Below are 27,982 nucleotides of genomic sequence, written 5' to 3' on the forward strand. Positions count from 1 at the left end.
TCTTCCCTGCTTCTCACGACACCACCGCACTTGACTTTTTTTGATTACACATATTTCTCTCTGCCTTTTGCAGCAGAGAGAAGGGAGCCATGTGCTAGACGTATATGCACACACGCACACACACACACACGTACGCGCACACACACTGATGCTGAGGCTGTGTGCAAGTAATCATAAACACACGCTCTCTTTAAAGGACAAACCCTGACAGACAAGAAGTCCAAGCTTTCTGCGTGGAAGTGAGAGGAGAGGTGCATTCAAGAGAGAGCGCACACACATATTTACATCCTCTCCATCCCTCACCCACTCTGACTCTGCCTCTCTCTCTATCTCTCTCTCTCTCTCACTCTCTCTCTCGCCCTCCACACACACACACATGCACAGACGGACCCCCCTCTCACACGCGAGTAGATAGAGAGCGGTGAAGAGCAGAAGGAGCTGGGTGGCAGGAGAGAGGCAGGAGGGCTGTTGTTGATTGAACAAAGCCAGGGAAGGAGTGCGCAGTCCTGGGGAGAAGAGCAGCTGTGAAATGCCTCGAAGGGAGCCTGCCAGCTACTCCTGCAGAGACCTGAAGGTAAGCCCCGCGCACCGCTGATGGAGAAAAAAAACAAAAAAAAAAAAGGCAGAGGAAGAGACAGAGAAAAGGAAGGCGAAAAAACAGAGGAGGAGGAGGTTTAAAAGCCGCTGATGCATGGCACGACCATGGCTCCACGTACGTGCTGCCTCTCCTCTCAATTTGTCTGTGGATGGCATCACACGCTGCGATTGCATTATGTGTTTCATTGCACAGCCAACCACCCCCACCCCCCCCCGAAAAAAATCCCATCTGGAGTGGCTCGCCACATAAAAAAAAGTGCACATTACTTGAAGGAAGATCAGAAACTACGAGAGCCAGATAGCTAGAAAACTGGGGAGGCGAGGACGGATAGGAGGAGGAGATGTGAGACAATGCAAGACACTTCAAGAAAAAGGAAAGTGATGCTGGAGGGGGGAGGAAAGTGGCTGGATTCTTACCCTCCTCCTCTCTGCCAGTTACAACCTTTGTTTTTTTTAATCATCATCACATCTCGCCTCCTTTCGCCCTGTGTCACCGCAGAGATACATAAGATCATCACCATGCATCTCGTCGCCCTCATGGCGGGGGCAGGGTGATCAAAAAGGCAATGGATTGCTCTGACGCAAGCGGAGAAAAGCCTGTCAACGCTCCCGCTGTTTCGCGCACACTCGCACACCAGGCTGTGTAGTTCTCTCAGTGCAATGCAGGAGTTTTACAAGCGCAGCAAGAGCGGGAGCAAACCTGGCGTCAACGTGCGTCTATCTGTGTCTTACTGTAAGCTCGTGTGTGTGTGTGTGTGGGGAGGAGGAGGAGGTACTGTGCCACCGACACGCAGCGCAGCGTGTCTTAGCTCCTGCACGTTTCATTTCTCACAGGTTTCGACAAAAGCGGGAGATAAGACGGTGCGGTGGCGATGGCTGTTTTTTTGCGACGTGGTCGTGAATATTGCAGGCTACACCAAAAGCACTGAGAGGAAATCATTTATATTGATTCCCTTGAAACACTCTCTGTGGGCTCGGGGGGGTATGGGGGGATTAGGGCTGCTAGCTTTAATGTCTTGATGTACAGCGCCATAGTCTCATCTACTGTAGCTGCAGTTGGCTGCACTCGCCTCCTCCAGAGTTGTTGCTGTAAAACTTTGATGACAGTGCAGCGGGCTCGGGGGCCACATTAATCGAGCACAGTCCCCCACCCCCAACCCTGAGGCTCCCGTCCTTCCTGGTATTGTCTCACCGGGAGGAATGTCAAGGCGATGAGCGGACCCAGGCATCATTATTTCATATTTTTGCTCGGGCACACCGTGTAGGATGTGCGAGCCATCTCCGCTCCCATCATTAACCACAGTTTTCTAGCGTGTAGCACATTTCTAACTCAAGGGGAACAGGGAAAGGGAGCCGAGTCGGACGGAACGAGTTTTGCAGCACAACAACCTGCCTGCTTGCCTCACTTGGGGCCACTTGTATCACTTTAATGATACCAAGACCTCAGTCGCTGCTGGTTGGCCCGTTATCGTCCATTAAAAAGAGCGTGGATGGAAGTGCGAACGGCGAAAGACGTGATGGTTTTTGATGGCCGGCCTTTTGACCTTATTATCAGCGCTCCGATTGTAGCTGCACTTCTGTTGTTATCCCTGTCCTGATCTCCCTAACAAGTGGACAAAAGAGGGCAAAGGGCAGATGTAATTCTCAGCAGGACGCCCTCAAAAGAGAAGACACTGTGAATAATTAATTGGATCTGTTTATTTAGTCAAGACTGAGTGTCTCCAGGGGATGTGGGGTGGGGGGTTGAGGCTCAGTTCTTGAAGCAGATCCACATTCTCTAATACCGCAGCGGCGCATTTGTGTCAAGAGCTTAGCCAGGCGCGAATATTTTCCTTTTGCTTTTTTTTTTTTTATTTAGTGCCCTGGAAAATGTGTGCATGTCAGAGTAGTGCATAAAATACAGCGTTTCTTGAAGATGCGTTATTTATGCAACAGGACGAGTTGTCATGTACACATAATGTCCCCCCTGTTCTGCTTTCCCCCCTTTGAAAAACAACTTTGTGTATGATTCAAAAGACATAGCCACGCACTTTGTGAACTGTTTGTGAATACAATCCAATCTCTAGTCATTTGCATGAAACAGACAAGAAACGTAAAATCTCTGACACGATCTTGTCGCCCGCCCCCACCCCCTCCGAGGGAATTCGCTCTGTTTATGCTCTCATAAATCCGTGACCAATGCAGATTCGACCCTCTGTGTTTACTGTGTTTTTAAAGTGTCACCTAAGACGCTTGTGTGCCAGATTTATGGTGAGGCCCACTCACTGATTCAGCGAGGACTTCACGATGCACGGCCCTGTCACACATAAAGTTGATACAGTGCGTGCTCCGGCCTGCAGGCAGCACAAGCAAACCTTCGTCTCACCTTCTGTTTGGGATGACTGTTTCAGAGATCGCCCCTTCGTCCTCTGTTTGACTCTATGTCAGCTACACCAACACTACTGGATATGAAAGTGTATGCATGCACACACACCTCTCTCAGTCCCACTGTCATGGATTTGAAACAGAGGCAGAAGAATACAGTTTGCTGGCCCTGTGGGGTTTCGCGTTCGTGGATGCCTTCTTCTAGCAACGAATGCGCGAAACTGGCTGATTGTCGGAGTCAGCATCATCACCAGCGTGTATACGTTTCCGGGGAATATAGTTCACGTGTAGACTATTCATTCAATCTGTCACAGATCGCATGAAATTGCATTCCGGTATGCATCCCATGTCCAGGTTAAATGTCGCCCAAGAATCTCCAGCCCATCTTCTTATCAGTCAGCAGGTGATGTGGGGCGAAATGGAAGTTCTGCAGTGTTTCCTGCTCCTAGGCAAGCCAGAGGGGCTAAAACCAGCTGTTATCTGGAGTTATTTGAACAAAGGAGGGTCCCTTATACTATTCATCTGCCCTTTTTTTGTTTTAGTTTTTTTTGTTAAGCAAGGCCCACAATGGTTGAGATGCACTGATGTCTGATGTCCAGCTGATAAGGATTCAAGTCAGGCAAGTTTAACGAAATCCCACGAGGGTTCATGTTTACCATGTTGAAGGATTCCTGCATTCACATAGAGGGTGTGTTTGTCAGACACACAGGCTGATTTGGATATTGGGATGTGGAAAAAAAAAATGCACAACAGACACTTTAATTGGGCAGTATAACAAATGGCCACGAATATGATTTGCTTGCGCTAATGCACAGACACGCTGGCAGCCCAGCACTGTATGGCGCAAGGACAATTTTGCTTCACGTGCACTGCACACAGAGGACGTTCAACACGTGCACACACTTCATTCCGGACGCTTGATGAAGGAAGTGAGGTAGCTTATTACTGCGGTATCATTACGACGTAGGAAGCAAACACGTTCATGTCTCCTCTACATCTGGAGGGATTTTTTTAATTTTTATTTTTTTATCCAGGTTTTATGTAAGCGTCTATGAAGCGTGAGCATCCGTCACCCGGGGGAGTCACATCCCTGTAAATTTGCAGCTCATTAACGAGTAGAAAAGAGAAATACGGTGTGGTTAATAAGGCCTGAGGAGTGACAGCGTGTTTTTTTTCTCCTCTTTTTTTATTTGACAGGACTCCTCTTTTAAAGATTTTTTTTTTTTTTTTTTTTTTTTAAGATTTAGGGATTGCTGTGCACTTTTTCCCCCCAACACCATCTTGCTTCGCATTCAAAGAGGTAGTGTCATCTCTACTGTCGCCGGTGGTGGTTTAAGCTCATCACTAAAGGACACCTTGTCAGAGACGGTGCTGAGTAAAAGGCTGCTTTACTCAGCTTCTTTGCCAAACAAGCTGGTCCGGGGATTTTTTTTTTTTTTTAACATGCAGCTGTGGGGCCGTAATCTCATTTTATTCTGACGTGGCATGTGATGACTGTAGAGAAGGAGGCTCCTCAAAGGGGACAGGCACGGGGACACAGTGAAGCATGTCAGGAATCCCAATCAAGACCGCTTGACCTTTGGCTCCCCCAGAATTTGCCATGCGCCGCCTGGCTCTGCGAAACCCCGCCTCGCCATGCTCACGGCCTCCCATCCCCTTCCCGTCCCATCCTCCCCCTGCTGTCCTGTCCTCTACAGTGAGGTGAGGAAGAAGATTAATGAACCACACGCAGTATCCATAGTACTGAGTCTGATGCGGGCGGGCTTGTGTGAGTGGATCTGACTATGACCAATCAGTGTCGACTTTTTACTTCAGTGAAAATAGCTAGCTGTATTTAAAAGCACTACACATTTACAACTAAGTTCTACAGTCCACATCTTGATGTAGTAAAGGCATGTGAGTACACAAAAATAAGTGTGCATTAAAATGGTTTCCCGGCTAATTCTATTAAAGCTCAAAGTGTCACGAAGTTTTTCTATCATAATGAGTCAGTGTGAATAAATGGAATAATTACATGGATGCAAACCACTCAAACCATGTGAGTTCATTCAGTTATCACATCAAAAGTTAAGTTAGACATCAACATGTGTGATACACTTTGTTATTCTAATTTGCACAAAAACGGTGAATGGACTTGGATTTCTACAGCACTTTTCCAGTCTACTGGCTGCTCAAAGCGCTTTACAATGCTTGACCCATTCACACACACTCATTTTCTCTCCATGTAAACGCGATATTAATCCAGTTGTGCTTAAATTCCTTAGTTGACATAACTTAACTCAGTCATAGATTTCTTTAGTTGAGTCAACTCAATATGTGGGATCATCTTGTCCCGTGCAGGTGCCGAGACTTTCTGCTGCCCCGCCTGTAGGTGCTCCCATCAGTGCACTTCGTATCAGCATTGGTCTAAAGCTGAAGCCACTACCAGATGATATTTTGTAAATTGTAGAAGTATCAGGGGAGGAGGCGGCGGAAAGACCAAATCCGGCCTGACCTTTATCATAGCAGCGTTCCGATTATTGTAAACACAAATGCGCGTGACTTATCTCGAGATGCTGCCGATTAAAAACACTCAGTATCTTTTCCTAACGTTTGCTCCAAACTATAAAATAGGAAGGAGAGTTTTAACCCTCAACAATGCATGCTGGGAAGTCATGATTGTGTTTCTTTCACAAGCTGACTGAACCCTGTCCACTACATTCACCCGGCTCGTCATTTCAAGTCAAGAAGACTTCAAGTTGTAATAACTTGTGTTTAAAAGTTTAAAATGCATTGCGAGGCAATGCCATGATCAGTGCAGATTATTATGCTCATCTCCACATACTTCCCCTCTTTCTTCCACTCCGCTCCTTTGCTCAGCCATCACTGCCTTCTTAGACAGAGCGGTGGCATTGGGAATCCGAGATCTGAAGCCATAAATCACAGCAAGAACCTGACAGAAACGCCTGATAAGAAAAAGAAACAGGGTGCTGGGGAGCGTGCCCAGCCACCCAACCTCACACATCTCACATCTCGGCCCTCCGTCTCTTTCCATCACGTCTCTCGTGCTCCGGGCCAGCGTGGTTGAAGAGGGTGTTGCTTGGCTTCAGCAGGTGTTGGGATTTAATCCCATCTAAGCCCCACTCAACAGCAAATATCAAAGTGTTGGCACTGACTTTTTAAAGAAGAATAAAACACTGTCGTAATAGTAGCTATTCGTGGCTTGAACAACTGTGCTTTCTTTTTTTTTTTTTTTCCTAATGGTGTGTACGAAATGTACTGTGAGGTGGAGACTGAATGAGGGACAGTGAGAAAAAAATGTGTGTGTGTGTGTGTGTGTGTGTGTGTGTGTGTGTGTGTGTGTGTGTGTGTGTGTGTGAACGAGAGAGAGAGAGAGAGAGAGAGAGAGAGAGTTGGACATATCATTAGGGAAATTGTTTCTCCAGTGTGAGTCGAACGTCTCGGTGCAGCAGTGTCACTCCAGAGAAGGTCATCCATGAGAAGGACACAACTGGATACACTCAGCTCACTATCGGGCACAATGGGGAAGTGGGAGGGAGAGATGGTATGAAGTCTGTGTGTGTGTGTGTGTGTGTGTGTGTGTGTGTGTGTGTGTGTGTCTGTGCGTGTATATGTGTGTGCGTTGGCTGGGCCTGGAGCCAAACTCGCTAGGGACGTTTTTAGTCATTTGACCCGCCCGACCTCAAAGTGTCATAAGTGAGCAGAGATAGGGATGAAGCCATGTTATTTTACGGGCCAATCTTAGCCCCGGACATAATCATGACAAGCCCGGTAACCATGACTCTCTTTCACTTAAGGGGAGGAGTGACGGAGGGGAGGGAATCGAGGAAATAGAAAGTTCTAGTACTTCAATGGCCGATGAACAGAGGCAGCAGATAAGCTGAAACAGCTCTACCAGTGTAGATATCTATCTGGTGCAATGATTCGCTAAATATCTTGCTGTTGCAGTGCTCTGAAAAAGCTCAGCTTTGCTGCAACCTTTGTCTCTTTTTTTCCCTTCTTCTTCCTCTCTTTGCTCTCGTTTTTTGCCCCCTTTGTCTTCCCTCTGTCTCTCCCGTGTCAGCACTGTAGCTGATGAACCGACAGAAAACTGCAAGCTGTGACCTCAAAATGTATGGATGAGTGCCCACTTATAGTCAAATTTTGTATTGTAAACTAAGGAATACTGCTGAGTTTGCAACATCTTACTGCCATTTGTAACCGTCGTGCACAGCAGCATAAGCACTATGTCAGGTCAGAGCTGGGTTACCGAAATATGCATATATAGGTGGTATATATATATATATATATATATATATATATATATATATATATATATATATATATATATATATATATATATATATATATATATATATATATATATATACATTTTTGCATTCCTGAAGAGTGAACAGTTTTAAAGATACAAAGTTTGTACCCGACAGCAGCAAGCAGCATTCTCAGCATTTGCAAAACGAGCATGGCGGTGCAAATTTCAAGCAGGAAACAGTGTTTTTATCCACAGGCAAGGAAAACTAAATTGATTACCTCCATATAATGGGAACCAAAAAAGAAAAAGTAATTCACAGAATGAAACCATTTACAATTACGGTGATCAAGTGAGGATTATAACTCTGGTAATTGATCTGTTGCAGGGGCTTTATTAGAGCAGTGATTGGTATTGATAAAAGCCTTGTTTTGGCTCAGCTCTAAGCCAGCTATTACCTTTCAGAGCTGCACACAGAGCTGACATGACAAGTTTCTGAACTTCTGAAAATGGAGAAAATTAAATCATGAAGCAAGTGCTACTCAGTACAATACCGACCCTGGGGGAAAATTATAGAGCTTGCCACAGGTTAGAAAGGGAAAAAAGCCACATTTTGCTGTGCTCTGTGCAGATTATTGTTTACAGCCTGCAGCATCAGCAAAATAAGGAAAATATATGTCCTGGAGATATCCCTGAGGAAGCAGGTTCCCAGCTTCACTAGTACCCCTTGGCTTTAAGCGCAACTGATGAGTGCTCGTGTTATCAGGACACAAACACAATTCAGCCAAAGCATCCTGTCACTCTCCCAGTAACAAGATAAATGCTTGTTACCCTCTTAAAAGCGCCAAGATAAAACACCCCAGCTGGTATCCATGTTCGAACACCTCTCATTTGGGCTTGTTGAGTCTGTTGCTGTGAACAGACGCCGCAATCACAGCCTCGCTGAAAATACACACCGGCCTGGAGTTCACAAATCTCTGGGGAGCCATGTTTAATTCATGAGAGAACCCAAAATGAGTCAGAAAGCGAGACCTTGCAACCCCTTTTAATGTATTCGGCAAGGTTTTTCGGGGGCTTTGTGTGTGTCCCGACGCCTCTGCTGTCCGTCTGTCTGTCTTTTTCCCCCACTCAGATGCCTGTCACGTCACTCTGCCCTTTGCTTTGGACCATCAATGTCAACACTACATTCCTGTGTGGATCTGATTTGTGACGCGGCTCCTGCTCACTTCTCCAACGCTCGCCTTTGTATTCCCTCTCCTGGCTTGTCCGCGATCAAATAGAGTAACATCAAGGACAGATGACAAAGAAATGTCAGATGTTGTTAAGGTCAGGAACAAGCGGCAAAAGTAATTTACCCATGTTCCTCTGCTCGGTTGGGTACAAGGCCCCGTGTATGCCTTGTTCTTTTGGTAAATTAAAAGTAGTTGATTTTCAGACAACACCCAAGGGCTCTATAAGTTAATTGCCTCTTGTGGGGTAAGAGGAAGGTGTTGTAAGATTGCTGCTAAAATTAGGGCTTTATCTGAGCACTCCCCCCCCTGCACACACGCACCCTCGCTCCCCTCTATAGCAGTGGCTGTTATTAAATCCCACCATCATTCAGAAGACGTTGAAATTGTTCCCTTTCTACCTCTCCCATCGCTTTGTACCTCACATCACAACGGATGTTTAAAAATACCTGTTTCGGCACACAACTCGGGAGCAGAGAAACACTCTTTAAAACCACATCACACGAAGTGCAGACTGTCAGCCCATCGCCCGCGTCGCTCCGACGGAGCTAAAAACAACAGCACAGATAATGCGTACACTTGTTTTACATTTGATTAAATGTAAAGAGGCAACTGGATTTCCTGTGACACTAAGTAATTACTTCTCTGTCTCCCGCTGATTAAGAAAGCGCTCACTGCCACCGAGGATGGTTGAGGCCGTGGTGGAGCAGTATATAAAGAGTAGTGTGTGTGTGTGTGTGTGTGTGTGTGTGTGTGTGTGTGTGTGTTTGTGTGTGTGTGTAGGGGGGGAGGCTCAAGCAGTCGAAAACAACTGGCGATGTTGGCAATGATGAGCATGCTCTTTGGGAAAATGAAGCTGTTAAAAGCACCACAGCTGAGCCTGCTTCATTGTACAGGCAAATTAGCCATCAGTGGACACTGGGTCATCTCCCATGTGATGTTAGCAGTTAATCCTCTACTTAGGTCGTCCAGCAGTTCAATGCAGCCCTTTTATCATCCTCTTTTATTATAATTGTAGTACATTAGGTACACACTCTGCGATTGTATGTTTTTTTTTTTAACTTCTCCTATGATACTCTACAATTGAAGCACGGGAAATAGCTTTACATGCACTTAAATGTATTTCTCACGCATGCAGGATGTTGTGGTCATATTGGACTTCAAATATAAATTAATATTTCAACGTTCATGTGTTAATATTTAATTCAGCATTGGGCGCATGTTGACAGAATGAGCTGCAAGTGCATCTACCCGTCTTTGACTGTGCTGCCGTATTGTCGAGTGCGACAGGCCCTTGTACAAAATAAATCGAGCATAACTGATCTGGTTTACCAAACATTAATTTTAGTGAAAGATTATTCTTGGAAGTGCTTCTTTTGCATCAGTCCCACGTGCTACAACCCGTGTGTGGTTAGGTTTAGGCAACAGAAGCTCATGTGCTAACCCGTGATTAAGTCAGTCATGACCATAGTTTTTTTTCTCCATAACCAGCTGGTGCATCTATCAGAATCAGAATCAGAATCAGAATCAGAAAAAGCTTTATTGCCAAGTACGATGTTACACATACGAGGAATTTGTTGTGGTGATATTGGTGCATGCATCAAATAACTATTAAGTGAAAATATAACAAATTAACAATATAAACTATTTAAAGAATAGAAAATATAACAAATTAACGATATAAACTATTTTAAAAAGTAGAAAATATAACTATACAATATAAATATATATACACAATCTGTTTTTTGGGTAAAAGGATAAAAGGAGCAGACCAGCTGGCAGTGAACAATTACAAGAATGATGTGCAAATGAAAATGTGCAAATGAACAGGATGTTCAAGGTGAGCATTGTTCTGTAGTTGCTACGAACATAGTTAGGAAAACAAGTTGAACACATTGTCAGAGAACTCTCTTGCAAATGGGTTTAAATTATCCTCATCAACAAGACAAACTCATACATACTACAGACAGATAGGGGGCAGCATATCACTAGAGTGACTGCTAACCACTCATGACTCATTTAGCTGTGCCGCTATTGTTTGTATTAGCTGACTTTGCAGTAACTGGAAGCTTGGAGGTTCAGGATAGGCTTGGTGATGTTAACAGGACTATCACCTTGAGGTACAAGCTGGCTGTGAGCTGTCTGGTTATCATGCTGACCTCAGTAGATATCTCTATAGCACAATGTAGACACTGCGACATGATATCAGAAGTGTTATTTCTTCATATTCTGTTGATGATTTTGGTAAATTTTTGAATGCTTCAGGCAAAAATTCTTACATATGGAATCTTTAATGTATTAGTGTAAACTGTATAGACCAAATCACATCATGCTAACAGCCACACCTCCAGGTCAACAAGTAGCATTGATTTGGATTGTGGTGACATGCAAATTCAGCTTGTTTGTTTCATGACAATTTTGATCGTAACTTTAAGTCAAGTTTAAAGATATATAACTCAACATGGTAGTCTGACCTATTTGACATTTCCAGTGTGCTTTCCACTAGAATTTACCCTCAGGAGACGTTGAATATTGCATCAAATTACATGGCAATCCATCCAAACGCTGGCAAGATATTTCCTTCTATATTATTATTGTCAGCTTGGAGATGGAGTGCGATAAAAAGTCAGGATCACAAAAGCCAGTGCAAGTCAGACCTGCAATCTCTGTGAAACATGTCCTGGCAATTCACGTGATAGCTGTCAAAATATTCCAGTCTGATCCAAATTGGTGGACTTGCAGACAGACAGACCTCCATTGTCATTCCTGGACATGCTGATAGTGTGGTTAACAATGTTGTCTCCCTGTGTTCATATGTTCACATATAAAAAAACAGAACTTATGTGGGCTAAATTATTTGCTACACTCAATCATCACACCTCCACTACTGTGTTGTGAGAGCTGAACTGAACCCAGTTTCAGTCATTGTGAAAGCATGAAAGTTGGAGTGATGACATTCGACACGTCCTTTTGAGTGACCTCCACATGATGGATGTAAGAAAGCTGTACTATTGCTCCAGCTGATGTTAAGCTTCATATATAATTGTCTTGCATGTGATTGTCCACCAGAAGCGTGTGATTTTTGGCATTGTGATTATTTTTATAATTTTACATAAAAGGGAATGATATTGAGAGAGGAGAGTCTCAAGGGCAGTTTTTACTGAGCAGAGCAGTGTAACTCACCAGATGCTGTTGGTATACGCCGGACATTGAGCACCTATTTGACACTTTACTCCAACCTTTCTTTTGGGATCTGTCTTACTATTTTCACAATCCCCGCTTCGATGGGAAGCAAGGATTACAACCTCCAAGCTAACATCTGACATGCTGAAAATGGTAACAGTTATCCTAACCCCACCCCCGGTTGCTAATGGTATGATCACAGCTAGCATTTGTGATTCAGTTGTTTTCATGCCAGACCTTGTACAAAACAAAATAACACTATTTTGCAGGGCCAACGTCATTGCATCCTGGGTTTAGCTCAGGCCAAGTCGATTGTATTTGGTTTAAAGAAATACAAACAAGCCAGAGCGTTTCTTCCCCTGTACACAAGTGGTGCAACTATATACGTATCTCCAATGGTGACAAAACATTGTGGAGATCTGGCTATTGGAGACTGTAGCAGAGACTTTTGCATTTCCTTTATTTTACATTGTTAAAACTTTGCCTGTATTGCTGTATCCGTTGATAACAGTACATGATGAAAATAAAGTACGATATCCGTTAAGTACCCTATAATGCTATCCCTTGAGTTCACCAGTGAGAAGTCATTAGCAGTAACTTCCCTGTAAAGGATGTACAATCCTTGACACCATTAACACAAAATATCACAACCAAGACAAATGAAAACATCTTACTCGGTTGAATATTTGACCTTTTAAAGTGTATAGATCAAACTGCCCTCACGGACCTCAGCAGACTCTAATTATAGCAGTTGGCAAATATTGACATATTGACAAATTGAAGCAATTTAAATGACAGGTAGAAAATAATGTGCTTGGGGGAGTTGCACCATGCATCAACACAACATTGTTAGCGTCGACATAACGTATGCACTTTCCAAAAGCAAATGTGTAATTTAGATAGCTGAGGGTTGAGAGGTTGAGGGGTCTAATGGATAAAGCTTGTACATGCTCGGAGGGCACTGTAAGCTTTGACTTTAATTCTCTGTTGTATTGGTCCATTCGAAGTCTGGTGATCTATGACCCAAAGCTTGTTGTGCTGCTGCAAATGACAAAAGCATGTGTATGTTTCAAAAGCAAAGTTTAACAGCTGCTTCCTTATGTCTTACAGGTGTTGAGCTTCAGCTGAGGATGGCAGGAGACTCTCGAGTCCTCATGGACCACAACATGGAGATAGGAGTAACACCGGCACAGGTAAACTGCACAGCCACTTCTGATCGTCCACTGCACTGATCACTAAAGCTGGAAGAGAAAGTCAGTGTGTTTACGTGACACTCGAGAAAACTAAATTAATGGGTTAGTCCGATTGAGACTGGATTTTTAAGATACACGTACACACCTTAGTCTGACTAAAACCGGACCGGTTCAGATTTGTCATAGTTAATTAAAACACCTAGATCATTCAATTGATAGTCGCATAACTCGTGCTCTCGAATGCCGAGGCAGAATTTGTTGTTGCTGGTGACGTAAAGAGGTCACCCGGAGTTGGCTCTATTACCACTAGTTGAAATGGGTACAGCGCCACCCATCGTAGCGGGGGGATGACATGCCTCGGCCAATAATTCTATTTTCTCACCGGCATGTACACTCGGACAATTGCAGTTGTCCGACTGAGCAGCACAGTCGAACTATGGCTGTAATCTGACTCAGCTGAGCATGTAAACGTACTGAGTGTGAGACATGAGAGAGAGGATGTGAGAGTGGGGGGGTCTGAATGGTAATTGAAGACCACTGAGAGAGCTGAGGACGTGAAAAGAGATGGAGGAGATACAGAGATAGGGGGTAGAGTTACTACTAGATGGCTCTTAAGAAAGGTGTGATAAAAAGGATATACAGACGATAAGCTGTATGGATCCATTATAGATTAAATACACAGCGCAGATTGTAGATAAAGGCCAACAAAATGTAACCAAACCTGTTTCTTTAGCTCAGATAAATACATAGTTCAGTTTACTAAGCACTGGAAGTAGGTGCAGGAGGGGAAAAGACACCACATTCACTCCCAATAACGGATGGTGGAGTTGCATTGGTTATCTGTCCTGATTCCCCAGCTGATTGGGGCTTATGCTGTCTACCCAAGCGCAGCCAGAAAGGATCAGCGAGTGAAAGCACCCACCGCTTACTGCTGCCAGGCCAAGAGAACTAATGAATTTGTTTATCGACCATCAACCCCATAGACCGTATTGACTACAAAGGCCAGAGATTGGGGCGGCACTGCTTTGACAGCTTCATCTATCACTCTATTAACCCCGGCATATTTTGGCTGTCGTCCATTTAAAAGAGGTGTTATAGCGATTAACCACAATTTGGAAAAACAACTGTGTACGCTAACCGACGTTGCCATGTTAAAGTTGCACTCTAAGAAATGGTGGACTGACAGCGCCGAATCTATATTTGATCCAGTCTCCCTGAGCACAGTTGGCAATGAGGGAGCTCATTGACATTTAGTGAGTGCATCGTCATCAAGGCACTAATTGCGATGCCGGTCAATAAGAATTGTCTTTCAGCTCCTCTTTGTCAAAATGTCCCTTTAACAGGGATCACTTCAAATCAATATCTGAAAACTCAATACTGTGCAATACTGCCCTGACCGAATGTGCACCTACACAGGGCGGCAGTGAAACAACACTTGACATCTCAAGGAAACCATCCTGAATAAACCTGTCTGACAGATTTTATTATCCTGGCTCCAGAATCGAAGGCGCTGCAAGGATGTTGTGGTTCTTCAGACTATATCCTTCCCTGGATGCACTGTGAGAGTGATAGCCTTTGTGATAGAGCCGGGGAACGGTCGGTGTAACCGCAACAGACTTTGACATAACTTTGCTGGTGAGCGTGATGCTAGAGAGAGGTGGATCACGGGTGTCCCATTAGCAGCAAGGGATCCAGAGGACACCAGGGTTTGTTGTCTTGCCTTGACACCGTGCATTTCAATTATCAACTCAGATTGGAAAGTGTCACTCTGCTGTCAGCGTGTCCTTGCCCTGTTCGAAAGGCGCCCTGCAACTGTGTCCTCCTAGGCGTACGTACGTATGAACGTGTCTGTCCAAAAACTACAAAGGGGGAATACATTGCAGGTGGTGTGGCAGAAGCCTTAACACTGCACAACATAAAGTATCACAATCCCACATGTAGTGTATTTGCCTGGAATCTGTTCTCTAGATAGGTGCAATGTGTGTGCCCAGGCATATGCTGCTCTGTTTAAGGATGCCATAAGGCTCTACTGTGGAAGGATGGAGGGTCTGTTCCTATCCAGGCTTGCCAATGTCCCAGAGGGTGCGAGGGGAGGGAACACTGGGGACAAGGAGGGAGACAGGGCACAGCTGTGGGGCCAGATCGCCTCACTGGAGCCGGGCCAACACAGACAAAGACCTGGGCGTCCTTGTGTTCTTGCTGTGTCCTTACGCTCTCGTTCTCCCAGTATATATATGTGCTCACGCTGACACCCACAATGTCACTGTGGAGTAGCACAGAGCAGTGACTTTATAACGGCTCTTAATTTTATTTGCCTCCCTGCCAGCAGTGCGGAGCCGTGTGGTTTTGCTAAAGGCTGGGAGGAAATCTCATTTAAAAGGGTAAAGCCTCCTTCCTCCACTACAAACTCGATAGAACTTTTGAGAAAATATTAATGAAAATAAATCAGCGTGGCTCCTGTAAAGCACACCCATGTGGAAAAAACCCTCAAATTGCCACTCTTCTCTCTCTTGCTCTCTCCCCCTCTTGTCTTCTTTCACTCTCCTTGCGCACCTCACTTTGCCTCTCTCTTTGTCTGTCCTCCCCCCACATAGGTGAAGAAGCTTCCTAAACACTTGCGGGAGGCTCAGATCTCGACAGAGCGAACCCACTTGATTTCCGACCCGGCGAAGAAGCCACGTCAGCGCTATGTGCAGAAGGACGGCAAGTGCAACGTTCATCACGGAAACGTGCAAGAGACCTACCGTTACCTCAGTGACTTGTTCACTACGCTGGTGGACCTACGCTGGCGTCTTAGTCTCTTCATTTTCACCTTGGTCTATGTAGTCAATTGGCTTTTCTTTGGCTTTCTGTGGTGGCTGATAGCACTCATCCGCGGGGATCTGGTGCATGCTGATGAGGAGGGCTGGACCCCCTGTGTGGAGAACCTCAACAGCTTTGTCTCAGCCTTCCTCTTCTCCATCGAAACAGAGACCACCATCGGGTACGGTTATCGTGTAATCACAGAAAAATGCCCCGAAGGTATCATCCTTCTTTTGGTGCAGGCCATCTTGGGTTCCATTGTTAATGCCATGATGGTGGGCTGCATGTTTGTCAAGATCTCACAGCCAAAGAATCGCGCCGAGACCCTCATGTTCTCGCACAACGCTGTCATATCGGTGCGAGACAACAAGATGTGCCTGATGTTTCGGGTGGGGGACCTGAGGAACTCTCACATCGTGGAGGCATCGATCAGAGCGAAGCTGATCCGCTCACAGCAGACCAAGGAGGGGGAGTTCATCCCGCTCAACCAGACTGACATCAACATCGGCTTCGACACGGGAGACGATCGGCTGTTCCTAGTGTCGCCGCTGATCATCTCTCACGAGATCAACGAGAAGAGCCCCTTCTGGGAGATGACTCTGGCTCAGATGGAGAAGGAGGAGTTCGAGATCGTGGTCATCCTCGAGGGCATGGTGGAGGCCACAGGTACGCAGACGGGGGGCGATCAAGGGAAGGGGTCCGGGGAAGTAAAAAGGATGTATGGGAGGGTGTGAGGATGATGGATAAATGGATTGATAGAAAGAGACAGGTGGATGAAATGTAGGATGCGGGAAGTGAGCTGAATGGGAGGGATGGGAAGATGGATAAGTGGATGGAAAGAAGAGTATCACAGGAAGAGATATATGGCTCAAAAGAGAGGAGGGGCAGGAGTGAGTACCTGTAAGTGCCGCAGATTATAAAAGATAATATTGTAATGGATGGAAAGACAGAGACTAACATTACCAGATAAGTAGTGAGACATAAATAATCCTGATGTATTTCACTTCACAGTTAGTGCACAGCATCTTAACAAATGTTTTGGTTGAGGAAGGTTTCTTTCATTGATCCTATAACTGCATTTCTGTCTTAATCAACAAATTTTTCCCTCAAAATTCCAAGTATTAACTTACCTCAGGCGAGCCAGACAACTGAAATTGAAAATATCATTGTGCACCAACTGCCTCGTGGTCAGTTCTCGTTGCAGCCCGCATTTCCACTGTTGCTACTTCAAGGTTATGTCTTTGATATTGTTTATTTCAAAATGACTGAAGTGTAGCTACCCACACTGCTGCTCTCTGTTTTGGGTAAAGGCCAATCAGCCCTGCAAAGTGCTCCAGGCTGGTTCCATTTATGAGCCAGACGTGAAAAGGTATACCTGGAAAGTTCCACAAAGCTCCCGTTTCCCAGCATGAGACTGTGTTCAAATGGAGCATCTTCAACTCAACAATCAAAATGAGATAACAGCACATTATGAGGTTCACGTGTCATACAAGGGATTTTCTAAAAACAGTGTTTTGTCAGTTTTGAAAAAAAAAAAAACCCACAAAAGAAAATGTGTATGGAACATCAGTCCTCTTCATCATTGTCATTCATTCGTCATTCATGATTGTAACATGATGGATGCAGAAAGCACAGCATGATGGCCGAGAGCTCGCTGATAATTTGCTGTTCCAACACATTTTCTGTGGGCTACTGGCTAAATCAAGCATTGTTTGTATGCCTAAGCTGCATTGTTTACTGGCCTCTGTTGAAGGACTAATTACATTCCACTCATTTTAAATACAATGCATTATACATGTTACCAATTTACTTTATTGCCTATCATTGTACTTTGCATCAGTAAATGAGACACAGTGGCTGATTAGGAGCGTTCAGTCTCGTGCACACAATTGTCTTTTTTAAAAACTCGCACAAACCACCAAGCTCCCTAGTGCGATCAGGCATGGCTTCGCATGCATCAGAACATTTCTGCTCTATTTCATTTATTTATTTATTTATTTAACCCCCCCACCCCTTGAAAGCACCAGTAGTCATCATGCTTCCTGCTCACGCTGCTGGATACTTGACTCAGGCATTAAATCACCTCTCGCTTCACCGGAAGAGACCACAGCATCATGTGGGGTTTATGTCGTCATCGTCCTTGACCGTTCTGACTATCCAGCTGTCCCCCAACTGTACTTCCTACCCCTGTTAACCTTAAGGAGACTCTCTGAACGGTTCACAGAGTGGTGAGGCATAGCTGAAGTTACAGCATTAACCTTTTTTCATAAGTTTTGCTATCGTAACTAGGGCTGCATGATTCATTGATATAAACTAGAATAGATTATAGATTAAGAAAATTAGATTGCAATAAATAGTGCAATGATGTTAGAAAACATTTTTCTTTGGCAAAGACCCCAATAAATGTCAAATCATCATGAAATTGATAGTTTTTCAGCCAACCTGAAGATTCTAATCTAAAAATAAGATTGTTCCCATTGCAAAATGTAATAATAATATGAACTTTAACCATTTCGTGCAGACCTTATCACAGCATTTGGGGTTTCATTTTACTATCACATTAATTAAATGTGTTATAACAATTCTTGCACTTGACACACAGAGTAGAATTAGGATGCTACTAACAAAAAGACGATCCCCCAAAACTACTTGTAAAAAGTACATAGCACCCACACTTGCTATTTTAAAAGTGAGGCATCTGCTGTCAGTGAAGTTATATATTACAATTAATAGATGGCCAATGCTGTGTAATTCAAAGAGTATTCTTTGATTTTTTAAAAGTAATATTTAACATATTCCAAAAATAAAACCAGATAGAGATACTTCACAAGTAGTTTCTACTTCTTTCAACGAACAATTGCGTGAAATAAGTGAAATAATTCAAGTGGATTATTATCATTATCTCATAAACTTAAACGAATGAAAAAAAAAGCTTAAAATCAAAATGTGATGAAGTGATTTATATACTATGTAGTAAAACACATCACAAGTTGGATGCCCTCACAGACCGTGGAGGTGACAGATAAGTGGGTGGTGAAATGGCTTAAATTTCTCCATTACGGTCAGCCTGGTTTTAAGCATGATCGTGACTCAGGATGAGTAACACCTTTTGTTGTTGGGTATTCCCCACAGCATTTGGAATCAAAAGTCAAACAAGATGAGTTCCTAAAGAACATTCTTCCACCCTACTTCATGACAGCTTTATTGCACTAATGATAATACATAAGACAGGAACAACTTGCAATACTCCCAGTTACATCCTCTCAGTTAATGAATGCAGGACAGTTATATTCTCAGAAATCAAGCTGTCCTCACAAGCTGCTACATTTCTGTGTTTGGAACTGCTGATATAAATAAATGACATGACCTCCATGCACTTCTTGCTGACAGTGTGCTGAAAGCTGTTTACAGCTTTCATGGAAAGCAAGATTTAATTTTTTTTTTTCTCTCAAAGTGTATCCAAGATTTCATTTTATTACTAATTTCCTCAAATTTGGCTTTGCTCACTTCCACACCTATTCAAAGCCTTCATTAAAGTACCATCTTAAAAAAAGCAAGAATACATTTAAGAATAACAAATATTCAAACACAACAACTTATTCACATGTGCAATTTGAAACCACATCTTCAAAATATTTTAAAAGTGGTAAGGAACGTCTCAGATGTAAACATTTGTTGATCATCTGGGGGCACTTAAGAAGCAACCATACTGAATTGTCTGTTGTCACAGCTGTCTACAAATAGCTGAGGGGTCCCTGGACTCTTGATGTTTATGTACCCTGCCTGTATATTTTGTTCTACTTAGTTAGCTAACTAACATTTTTTAAAAAAAAAAACTAAACTCTAAGCTCTGAACAAGAAGTGACTATGCTGCAGTTTATTAGGACGTTCCTGGTGCTTGTTCCACTGTGCCTAAGGCCTATTTATGTGTGTCGGAGTTGCCGACAACAAACCTTGTTTTCATTATTGAAGTGTCTCTGAAGATAGGAGGTTTAGAGCTGCTTTGTTTCCTTTACAGTAAATTATTTATGTATGAGATACTGCCTGCTGTATGCTATTTCTCAGAATCCAGAAAGCAAACTGCATCAATATTGTTGCTGTGTAAACAAGGGTGTCGGCATTCTTGATTTTGTATTACACTTCCCAGGAAAATCTGTGAAGAAACAGGGCCGAAAAGTAACCTTTAGAAATGGTTACTAGCAGCAGTTTGCCCTAAAAGAAAATAATTGCAATACAGTATATGTGCCAATTGGAGACCTTATCCATACATACTGTTTCCAATCAGTCATTTCAAATAGAAAGATGAATATGTTAACATATCATTTGAACACCAACTTTGATATGAACCTTTTTTGGGGATTTGATCTTTATTGTCATATGTAGAATGGTTGTGCATGTAAAAGGTCTGCAAAGTGAAAAAGCCCAACGTCCACACCAAAGGGAGTTTGGGAGTCTCTCTCATAGAAAACACTACTCCTACACTGCCTGAAACACCTGGTTTGGAGTTGAGCCTTTACTTCGGTAACTTATGTGCATCAGTGATATATAAATCTACATTTTTATATATTTATTATGAAAAACCCACTCAGTGTGTCAGTTAGCATACATACAGCTGATACTGCTGTAGCGTTATTTTAGATCACACTACCTTGCTCGGCATGACCTGCCCTACTCTGCCTCTGATTGGCTACATCCAGCTTTTTAAGTTATGTGCATGTGCAATTCTCACCTGAAGAGAGACGAGATGTCTCACTCTGCAGTTAAAGAGTTACATTCAAGACACAGTGTGAAAAGGGATGCTGCAGCAATGCACCATATGAGAAAAATACGGTGTTTTTAATCAGTATGTAAACCTATCCTACTAGGACCACCCAAATAAAAGTATGAACCTGAGAATTAGCATGATATAACCTCTTTGACAAGTTATTTAAGATTAAGATATAAGCACTATGATGTCAATCCAAAGCAGTCACAACCAAGCACAGCCAATATCATACAGAAAGAAAGTCACATTTCCACAATTTTCAGTCCTCTGATTGTGAAACTTCCAGATCGACCCCACCAGCAGAACAACTGTTTAAATCGTTTTTTGTTGTTTTTTTTCAGATAGCATACGTTACATAAAGAGCCACAAAGTCTGTTTAATGATAGTCTGACTCACCAGTAGTAGAAGTCCACCTTTGGCTGCCTATTGTATTAAGCATGCTCCCTTCCTTTAGCTGTCTGCATTTTAACTTTTTCAAATTCCACATCTCCTAGGGAAACAACAACAACATCCTCTGAGCTAAGCAGCTACATGCTGAGATTAGCATTTACCCTAACACTAGCTTGGTCTCTGACAGTAAGTTAGGACCTCTTAATGTTACTTTTGCAGAGATTCCAACATTCGCCCCCCCCCAGACACTTGATTGCCTTTTCTGCTGTCATTTGTCATTTTGGAGTCAATGGCAATCAACTTATTCAGTTGTTAAAGGCTGGACTTGTAGTTCCAGGGTTAGGGTTAGGGTTAGTTTCACATGCGCCACCAACTTGCCACCAACTGGCAAGAAAAGTAATAGTGGCCTTTGGTTTGTAGAGAGTCTCATGTGCTCCATCTAGAGGCAACAATTACTTCTGCAATTTTGAGAACTCCAGGCAATTGTGTAATAGCTATCCGCTATTTCGTTTGCATTAATTATTGTATTCTCCTTCACGTTTCTTTAGCGTCACTGTGTGCCCTCTGTCCCCCCCGACTGTCCTCGTAGTTGCGGCTGGAGGGTTGTTCCTAACCCAGTTCCAGTTGTACACAGTACAAATAAAAATGTCAGCAGACATGCCATCAGCATCTTGGTATCATGTACCTGAATGAGTAACGTTTGTGTTCGTGCCACTTACTAGCTTAGTCAGCGAAAAGCCCTGATGGTAAAACCAAAACATAACCTTAAAAGCTAAGGGTCGACCACAACTGAATCAAGACCTTGTTACACTACAAAACACCATTAGCTTTTCTTTTTGACTGATGTCTTGTTATGTTCTCTTTTATAAATCATTTGTTTTATGTAAACCCCCCCCGATTTTTTGTCACGGCTGGAGCAGAACTGTGTTGTGGCTGACTAATTAAAAGGGCCAGTTTGGCCCCTGGAACAGAATATTACGTGAATGGAAAGTATGTAAAGAGATGACTTTTGACGTATGAGCTTGTGACTTTGCCGGTGCCTGCAAGGGTATGACGTTTGAGGCGAGGCAACATAAACTTTCCCCCGGGGGCTCTTACATTTTTTACGGGTAGATGCTTGGGTGGAGATTATTAGCCCTCATGGAGTGTGACATGAGGAGCAGCAACAGCGGCATGTGATTACAGCAGTTACACCTGTAATGACGTTCGACCCGAGTAAAGCAAAGGTGTGACTAATAACATAATGATGACCCTTTTCCATTTTGGTGTGCCAGTGAGCTAACATGCACAGTGCCATGGTCGGGAAACTGACACACTTGAATGGAAAGCACCCGTTCCTCAAGGAATTAAATACACTTGTGTTTTACAAGTCTAAATGTCTGTTTTTCAGATTGACAACTTTTTTAGCTCTCCATCCAGATTAAGCTGTTTTTGCTGCTTTTATCCAGTTGATTTGAGCTGAAGAGTGTCCTGGCTTCTTGGATGAAGCTCCACACTGTTAAAATCCCCAGCTTTAGCGTTTGTAAGGCGAGAAGCTTCACATCCGTTTTCATCGGTTTTTTATTGTTAATTGTTTGCTGCTTTTTCACTTTTAGGCTGCTGGAGAACCACGGTCGAACATCAGCAATTATAATGAAACATCGCATTTAGGTGGAGCTGTGAGTTGTGTTGTATTTCTAAATTTTAAGTAAAATGAAAAATGGAAATAACAGATAAAGCACAAAATGTGGGAACTGCTCCTCGCCTGTGTGGCTCTGTGCTGTGTGTTTATGTCCCGGTGTGAAGATGAGGCCTACATTTAGTGTTTTGTAGTCACAAAAACGAAAACTGAAAAAATGCGAGAGCAGGCGGTCGAATAACCTGAATCCTGTAACCTCTTTTATTACAATACAGCTCATCTGCCACCTGTCAAATACTGAAGCACATGAACACATCACAGCGTCTCCCACACAAACAGCACCCTGCGGCAGAAAATAAAGGTGTGCTCTTTCGGGCAAAAACAGCTAAAGGAAAATGTCTATTCGCTGTTCTGAGGTCAAGAGCTGAGCACTAGTAGAGGGACACTACTGTTACAGTGGAAAATGGAAAGTATGTCTTCAACTCTCGGTAGCTGAATACCAAAATGTGTGTGTGGCAGATGGGGGTGGGTGTGGTACTTATTTGTTCATATTTGTGCACTGATTCAGTCTCCCGGACAGACTTTTCATTTTGATCTAATCCCCGAGGAAATAACTGCCATCAAAATGCATTTTTTTCCCGATCACGACAATAAACCCTAAATAAATAGAATCCTAATACAAACACAAAATACCGAGGTAGTGTCTGCCAGGAGCCTCAGTCGCCATGCTCATGCGACAACTCCGAGTATTCAGTCAAAGGCAACTGGACTGAGATTGGTGACAAAGCCAGAGGAAAAACTGACAAAACTAGGAGCAGCATCTTTTAAAATGCTAATAGGACGAGATACTAATAGATCTTCACAGCACAACTTAATGCATTTGGACTCCAAAGCGTTGGCTAAACTGAGAGTTGTAAAACCAACACATCAAACAATGTGCCAAAGCCCTTAATAGAAACTATAGAAAATCCATCTCACTGGGGCTGAAAGACGCTATATTGTATTTGATGATCTCGTCACAGAACTAACAAACATTTCACAAGTTAAATGTGGAAACTAGGCCACTCGTATCCAGAGGGAGAGCAGACGAAAAGGTGCAAAAGCCCCTCCTTCCACTGTGACTTTAGACACCATATCAATTTGGCATCTACATCTATTTTAGAGCACATGCTTGACGCTTTTAGTGATGTTTTGCAATTACAGAGAGACAGATCATTATGTAACTCAACAGCTAGGCATGTGTATGGTGAGATGGATGTTTTGAGTTTAAAGAGATACTTCACCTGTGTGAAATGGTGATAATGGTGATCATCTCCTTAAGAAGCTGAAAGTGTGAATGTTTGAGTTTAGTTTCTAGTTGAGAGTATACTGGACAGTTAGATACTAGTTTTGTGATGCACATGTGACTCTGTATGTCTCCATTCCCAAGCCCATTCTCTTTCCCAGGCGGTCAAATACTGACTGTCACATTTCTCTGTATTAATGCAGATGCAAGGTAGCTTTTAGCTTCCACATGAGACAGAATGGGGAACCCATCCGTGGCTGTATGAGATGCACAGAGCAACTGCTCTGGCTTTCCATTCACTCCGATTTGATCCTGAAGTAGGTTAAAGAGTGGGGAGGGTGGGTAGAATGGCCCGGACACACCCGGCCCACGTTCAGCTGTGTGGCATTGTTAGGGCCATCAGTGAGCGTCCTTGGCTCATTGGAACTGGACCGCCCTCATTGCCAGACGCTTTTTGGCTGCTTGTCGGCTGTTCAGGTAAGCGGATCAGTGCCCCGAAAGGGAACTGGAGGAGGAGAGGGAAACCCCCCTGTAGTATTCCTGACTTCACCAATTTAGGGCAGTTTCTCTTTTTTCTCCACTTCCTCCTCACCAGTGTCAACATTTTTTGTCAGACATACTTCATTGGAAATGGCTACGTTAGCAACAGCACTAAAAAAAAATAAATAAAATGCAGCTTTATCCTAGCAACTATTTGTATATGAGCAGAGAGGTATTTCCTTCTACGTGGGCACAGAGCATACAAGCTGTAGTCTTGGCAGTGCGTTTAAGTGGAGCTTTTTGGCTGACACACAGGGAGACGGGCCAAGTATTTTGGTGTCTAAATCTAACCAAACTGCAGCCATATGACAATGTTTATGACATGCTGGAAAGCCTTTTTTCTGCAGAGAGGCGAAACTCTCCCCCAAGCATATCGCACACTAAGAGCCCTGACTCACCAGGTCGACCGTGGGTGATCTTTGTGGTGTGTTCTGCACTGTTGGTACTAGTCGGCCCCTTGCAGCTTTTTAGCCAAACGCGCATGTTGAATCAGTGGGCAAAAGCAGCTTTATCATAGCAACAGTTTGTACATCATGTATTTGATATCAGTTTGGTGTCTCTGGACCCTGAAGGGTACCTTGTGCGACCCTACATGAGGGTGAAGGCGGCTGACACAGTGTCAGTGTTTGACCGGCCTGTGAATACAAATGGGTTGCCATTTCCTTACTACCCTCCTCCTATCTCCACATCTCAAACAGACATTAAAGTGTGGCATATACAAATTCATAAATATTTATTTTACATATTGTTTATGCTAATGTTGAGTCCACAGGAGAGAAGATAGCAGTTAGCTTTTCTAACCGCTAATGAGCGCTCATCTCGTTACCACTAAACAGAGAACTGGTACCTTAGGATACCTCATTTGTGACTGTGTGTTTAATAGCTCCTGTTTGTTATGTATTTTCTTGTTCCACAGTCAGTGTATGCACAGTATTATCTGCAGTTCTCCGTTGCAGGAAAATCCGGGATGTAATAACAGTGATTACAGCACCATGTGTTTGGACGAGTGAGTTCCTGGGGCTGCTTACTGTGCGAGCTCGCCCGACTAAAAAGTCCCTAGCACTTAATGGAACAGCCATCAGTCACATTATCTCTTGCACCTGTGATTTCTGCTGGCACAACTGTCACACCTGTGCGAGACCGAAAAAATACATACAAATACAACTAGGAATAGGAAGAATATGAAGAAAATTTCCATCTGACACAGGGCATGCAGTTGTAAGATTGAGCTGGAGCATAGAGGTTCAGATCTTGGCCCTTTCTGTGTGCAGTTCTTATACAACCATGAATAATTTACTAACGCTGGCTCTCTCTCTCTCTGTTTCTACACCTCTCTCCATTTCTGTGCGTGTGGCTGTTCATACCTTGTGCTCGTGTGCTACATATTGATTTGTGTGTGCATGTTTGTGCGTGCGTGCGTGTGGACACGAACGCCTATCCATGACTGTCACAGGGATGACTTGTCAGGCGCGGAGTTCCTACCTGGACACGGAGGTGCTTTGGGGCTACCGCTTCACTCCGGTGCTCTCCCTGGAGAAGGGCTTCTACGAGGTTGACTACAACAACTTCCACGATGTCTACGAGACCAACACCCCCACCTGCAGCGCCAAGGAGCTCGCTGCTAAGCTACGGGAGGGGCCGCTATTGCCTCAGCTTTCGCTCCTCAGCCCTGAGCCCAAAATGCATACTTTTGACACCCTAAACCGCCTGTCCAAACCGGACCCACTCGGCCAGGATGAGGACAGGGAGGAGGGAGATTCAGGGGGTGACAGAGGAGAGACCAATGGCTCTGCTGCTGCTTTGGAGGAGCCGCACCTCGCTGATGGACTGCCTGGCTGATGTGGCCACATCAGCTAAAATCCCAGGAGAGACTGGACGAGAGGACAGGACAATAAAATGCTTCATTTAGTCAATGGCCAGCTTGTTCCATTGCAATGCTTGGAGATACAAGACATCCGTCTCCAGCCCCACCCCACCCCCTCTCCCCGACTCATGCAATACTCCTCTACTAGAGTGTCAATCTATAGTATAGATTGGTTTTGTAGACACGTAAGTACACATACACAGACACACACGTACAATATCTATATCTACACTTAAAGGTTGGTGGTTCAGATTGTCTTTTTATAATCGTAATGACCACCTACTGCTATAACAGCTCAAGTTGTATAATGTAAACTTGAGCTGCAACTGGTAGCCATGACACGAGTACCATGGGCTTATTATGGATACTCCAATATTCTCATTTTAGAGTGTGTTGATTCAGCTTCATTTGATCAGAGCATCAGTCTCACAACTCAGCTAATGTGTCTGACAGCAGCTTCTGCGTGGTAATGGAACCTTGTTATTGATTTTTTTTTTTATTTTTTTTTTTTTATGTGGGGGCTTATTATTTACTTTCTCTGTCAGTGTTGTTATTATCCTGTGTCAGAAAGCCAATTCACCCTAGGAGGAAAATGTATAAGGCTTCTAGTGGGCATAGAAGATGTAGGGAAAACTGTGCTATAAAAGGAAACATGTACTGGCAAGCACTATCCGATTTTGTTTTTTTTCTGTGTTCACACCATCTTTATGGTCCTGCTGTCCTAAATGCTCTCGTTGTGTGTGTCTGGTTGTCTTCCCAACAAACCGGGAGCCTTGACCCAAAAGAAAAACCAGCCAGGACCTCATTTTATACTCATGTTCAGGGGTTTTAAATTAACAATAAGTACAAGGCTGGTAAAAACTGTATAAAGTATGACCGACTATTGTGAAAACTTCTTGGCTGGTTAAAGATTTAATTCCCCACACCACTCCAGCAACTAAAACATTAATGCCAAGCCCATGCCTCGGTACATAAAGCACAATTTACACACATGAATATTGCAAGAGCGCCAAAGCGTGAAGAAGTACTCCACATGTCCTTCTGTGTTTGTTTTGCTTGTTTCGAACATTTAAGAGAGATTTTCAACCGCAGCATTTTGCCACAACATACAAAGCTAAGTGACGACAGAAGCAGGTTTTCTGTCCGATCTCATGAGTTCAGTTACTGGCCAGCCCATCACCCGTGCCACTTGCCCTCTTTGTAATTATTCCCTCTGAATTTCACCTTTAGCTTTATGATTTTGAAGTCTTATTTGTCCACGCACACTCGGCTCACTCTGCACTTTGGCCCTGTTCCATGGACCGCCCCTGGGCCTTTCACTTGTTATATAGTTTTCGGCCCTTGTGACTTCTGTTTTGGAAGCAGACACTTGTCCTGTGAGGGCCATAGCCGACACTATTTACTTTTTTTTTTTTTTTTTTAGTTTTCCTTGAAAGGACACATGTCAGAGCTTGCATGCATGAATCAAACCCTTATGCCTCCCATTGCTGAGTAAGTTTAATACAAATACAATACAGGGTATTTTCTAGGCATGCAAATTATGAGATTTCTACAATATATTATCAGATAATGTATTAATATTAAATGATCATTTGTTGAAAAAGAAAAATGAGATTCCTGATAATTTAAAATCTCCCAATCCCCAATTATCTTAAATTTTTTTTTTTTCCTTTTTCTTTTTCTTTTTTTTTTTTTTTTTTTTTTACAGATGCTTGTCCAATTAACGTGTTTATTTTCATTGTGACATCTTAGCATCTTACTATGTATTCCATTTGCTAAACAATACGTTTGTCATTAGAGCGAGATCATCTTTCATTGCTGGAATGTCATCTGTTTTCTGTGTGTTCTCATGGGAATAAACATAATATGGCCGAAAGAACAACATGTTCCTGTTAGATAATGT

The 27,982-nt window shown here is 43.4% G+C and overlaps 1 protein-coding gene across 2 annotated transcripts; it reads left to right on the forward strand.

The window, feature by feature from the left end:
• The first annotated feature begins 406 nt into the window (after window positions 1-406).
• Window positions 407-27,909, forward strand: kcnj5 (potassium inwardly rectifying channel subfamily J member 5). 2 transcript variants are annotated; one of them, XM_037118045.1, is made up of 4 exons: window positions 407-574; window positions 12,733-12,815; window positions 15,410-16,283; window positions 25,669-27,909. In XM_037118045.1, the coding sequence occupies exons 2-4, from the start codon at window positions 12,753-12,755 to the stop codon at window positions 26,052-26,054; spliced, it is 1,323 nt and encodes a 440-aa protein (XP_036973940.1). In that variant the 5' UTR covers window positions 407-574; window positions 12,733-12,752; the 3' UTR covers window positions 26,055-27,909. The 2 variants fall into 2 exon arrangements, with proteins under 2 accessions (XP_036973940.1, XP_036973932.1); XM_037118037.1 differs by lacking the exon at window positions 407-574 and having other exon boundaries at window positions 12,647-12,815.
• Window positions 27,910-27,982: the final 73 nt, after the last annotated feature.

The sequence above is a fragment of the Acanthopagrus latus genome, chromosome 2 (assembly GCF_904848185.1).
Source record: "Acanthopagrus latus isolate v.2019 chromosome 2, fAcaLat1.1, whole genome shotgun sequence".
Classification (NCBI taxonomy): domain Eukaryota; kingdom Metazoa; phylum Chordata; class Actinopteri; order Spariformes; family Sparidae; genus Acanthopagrus; species Acanthopagrus latus.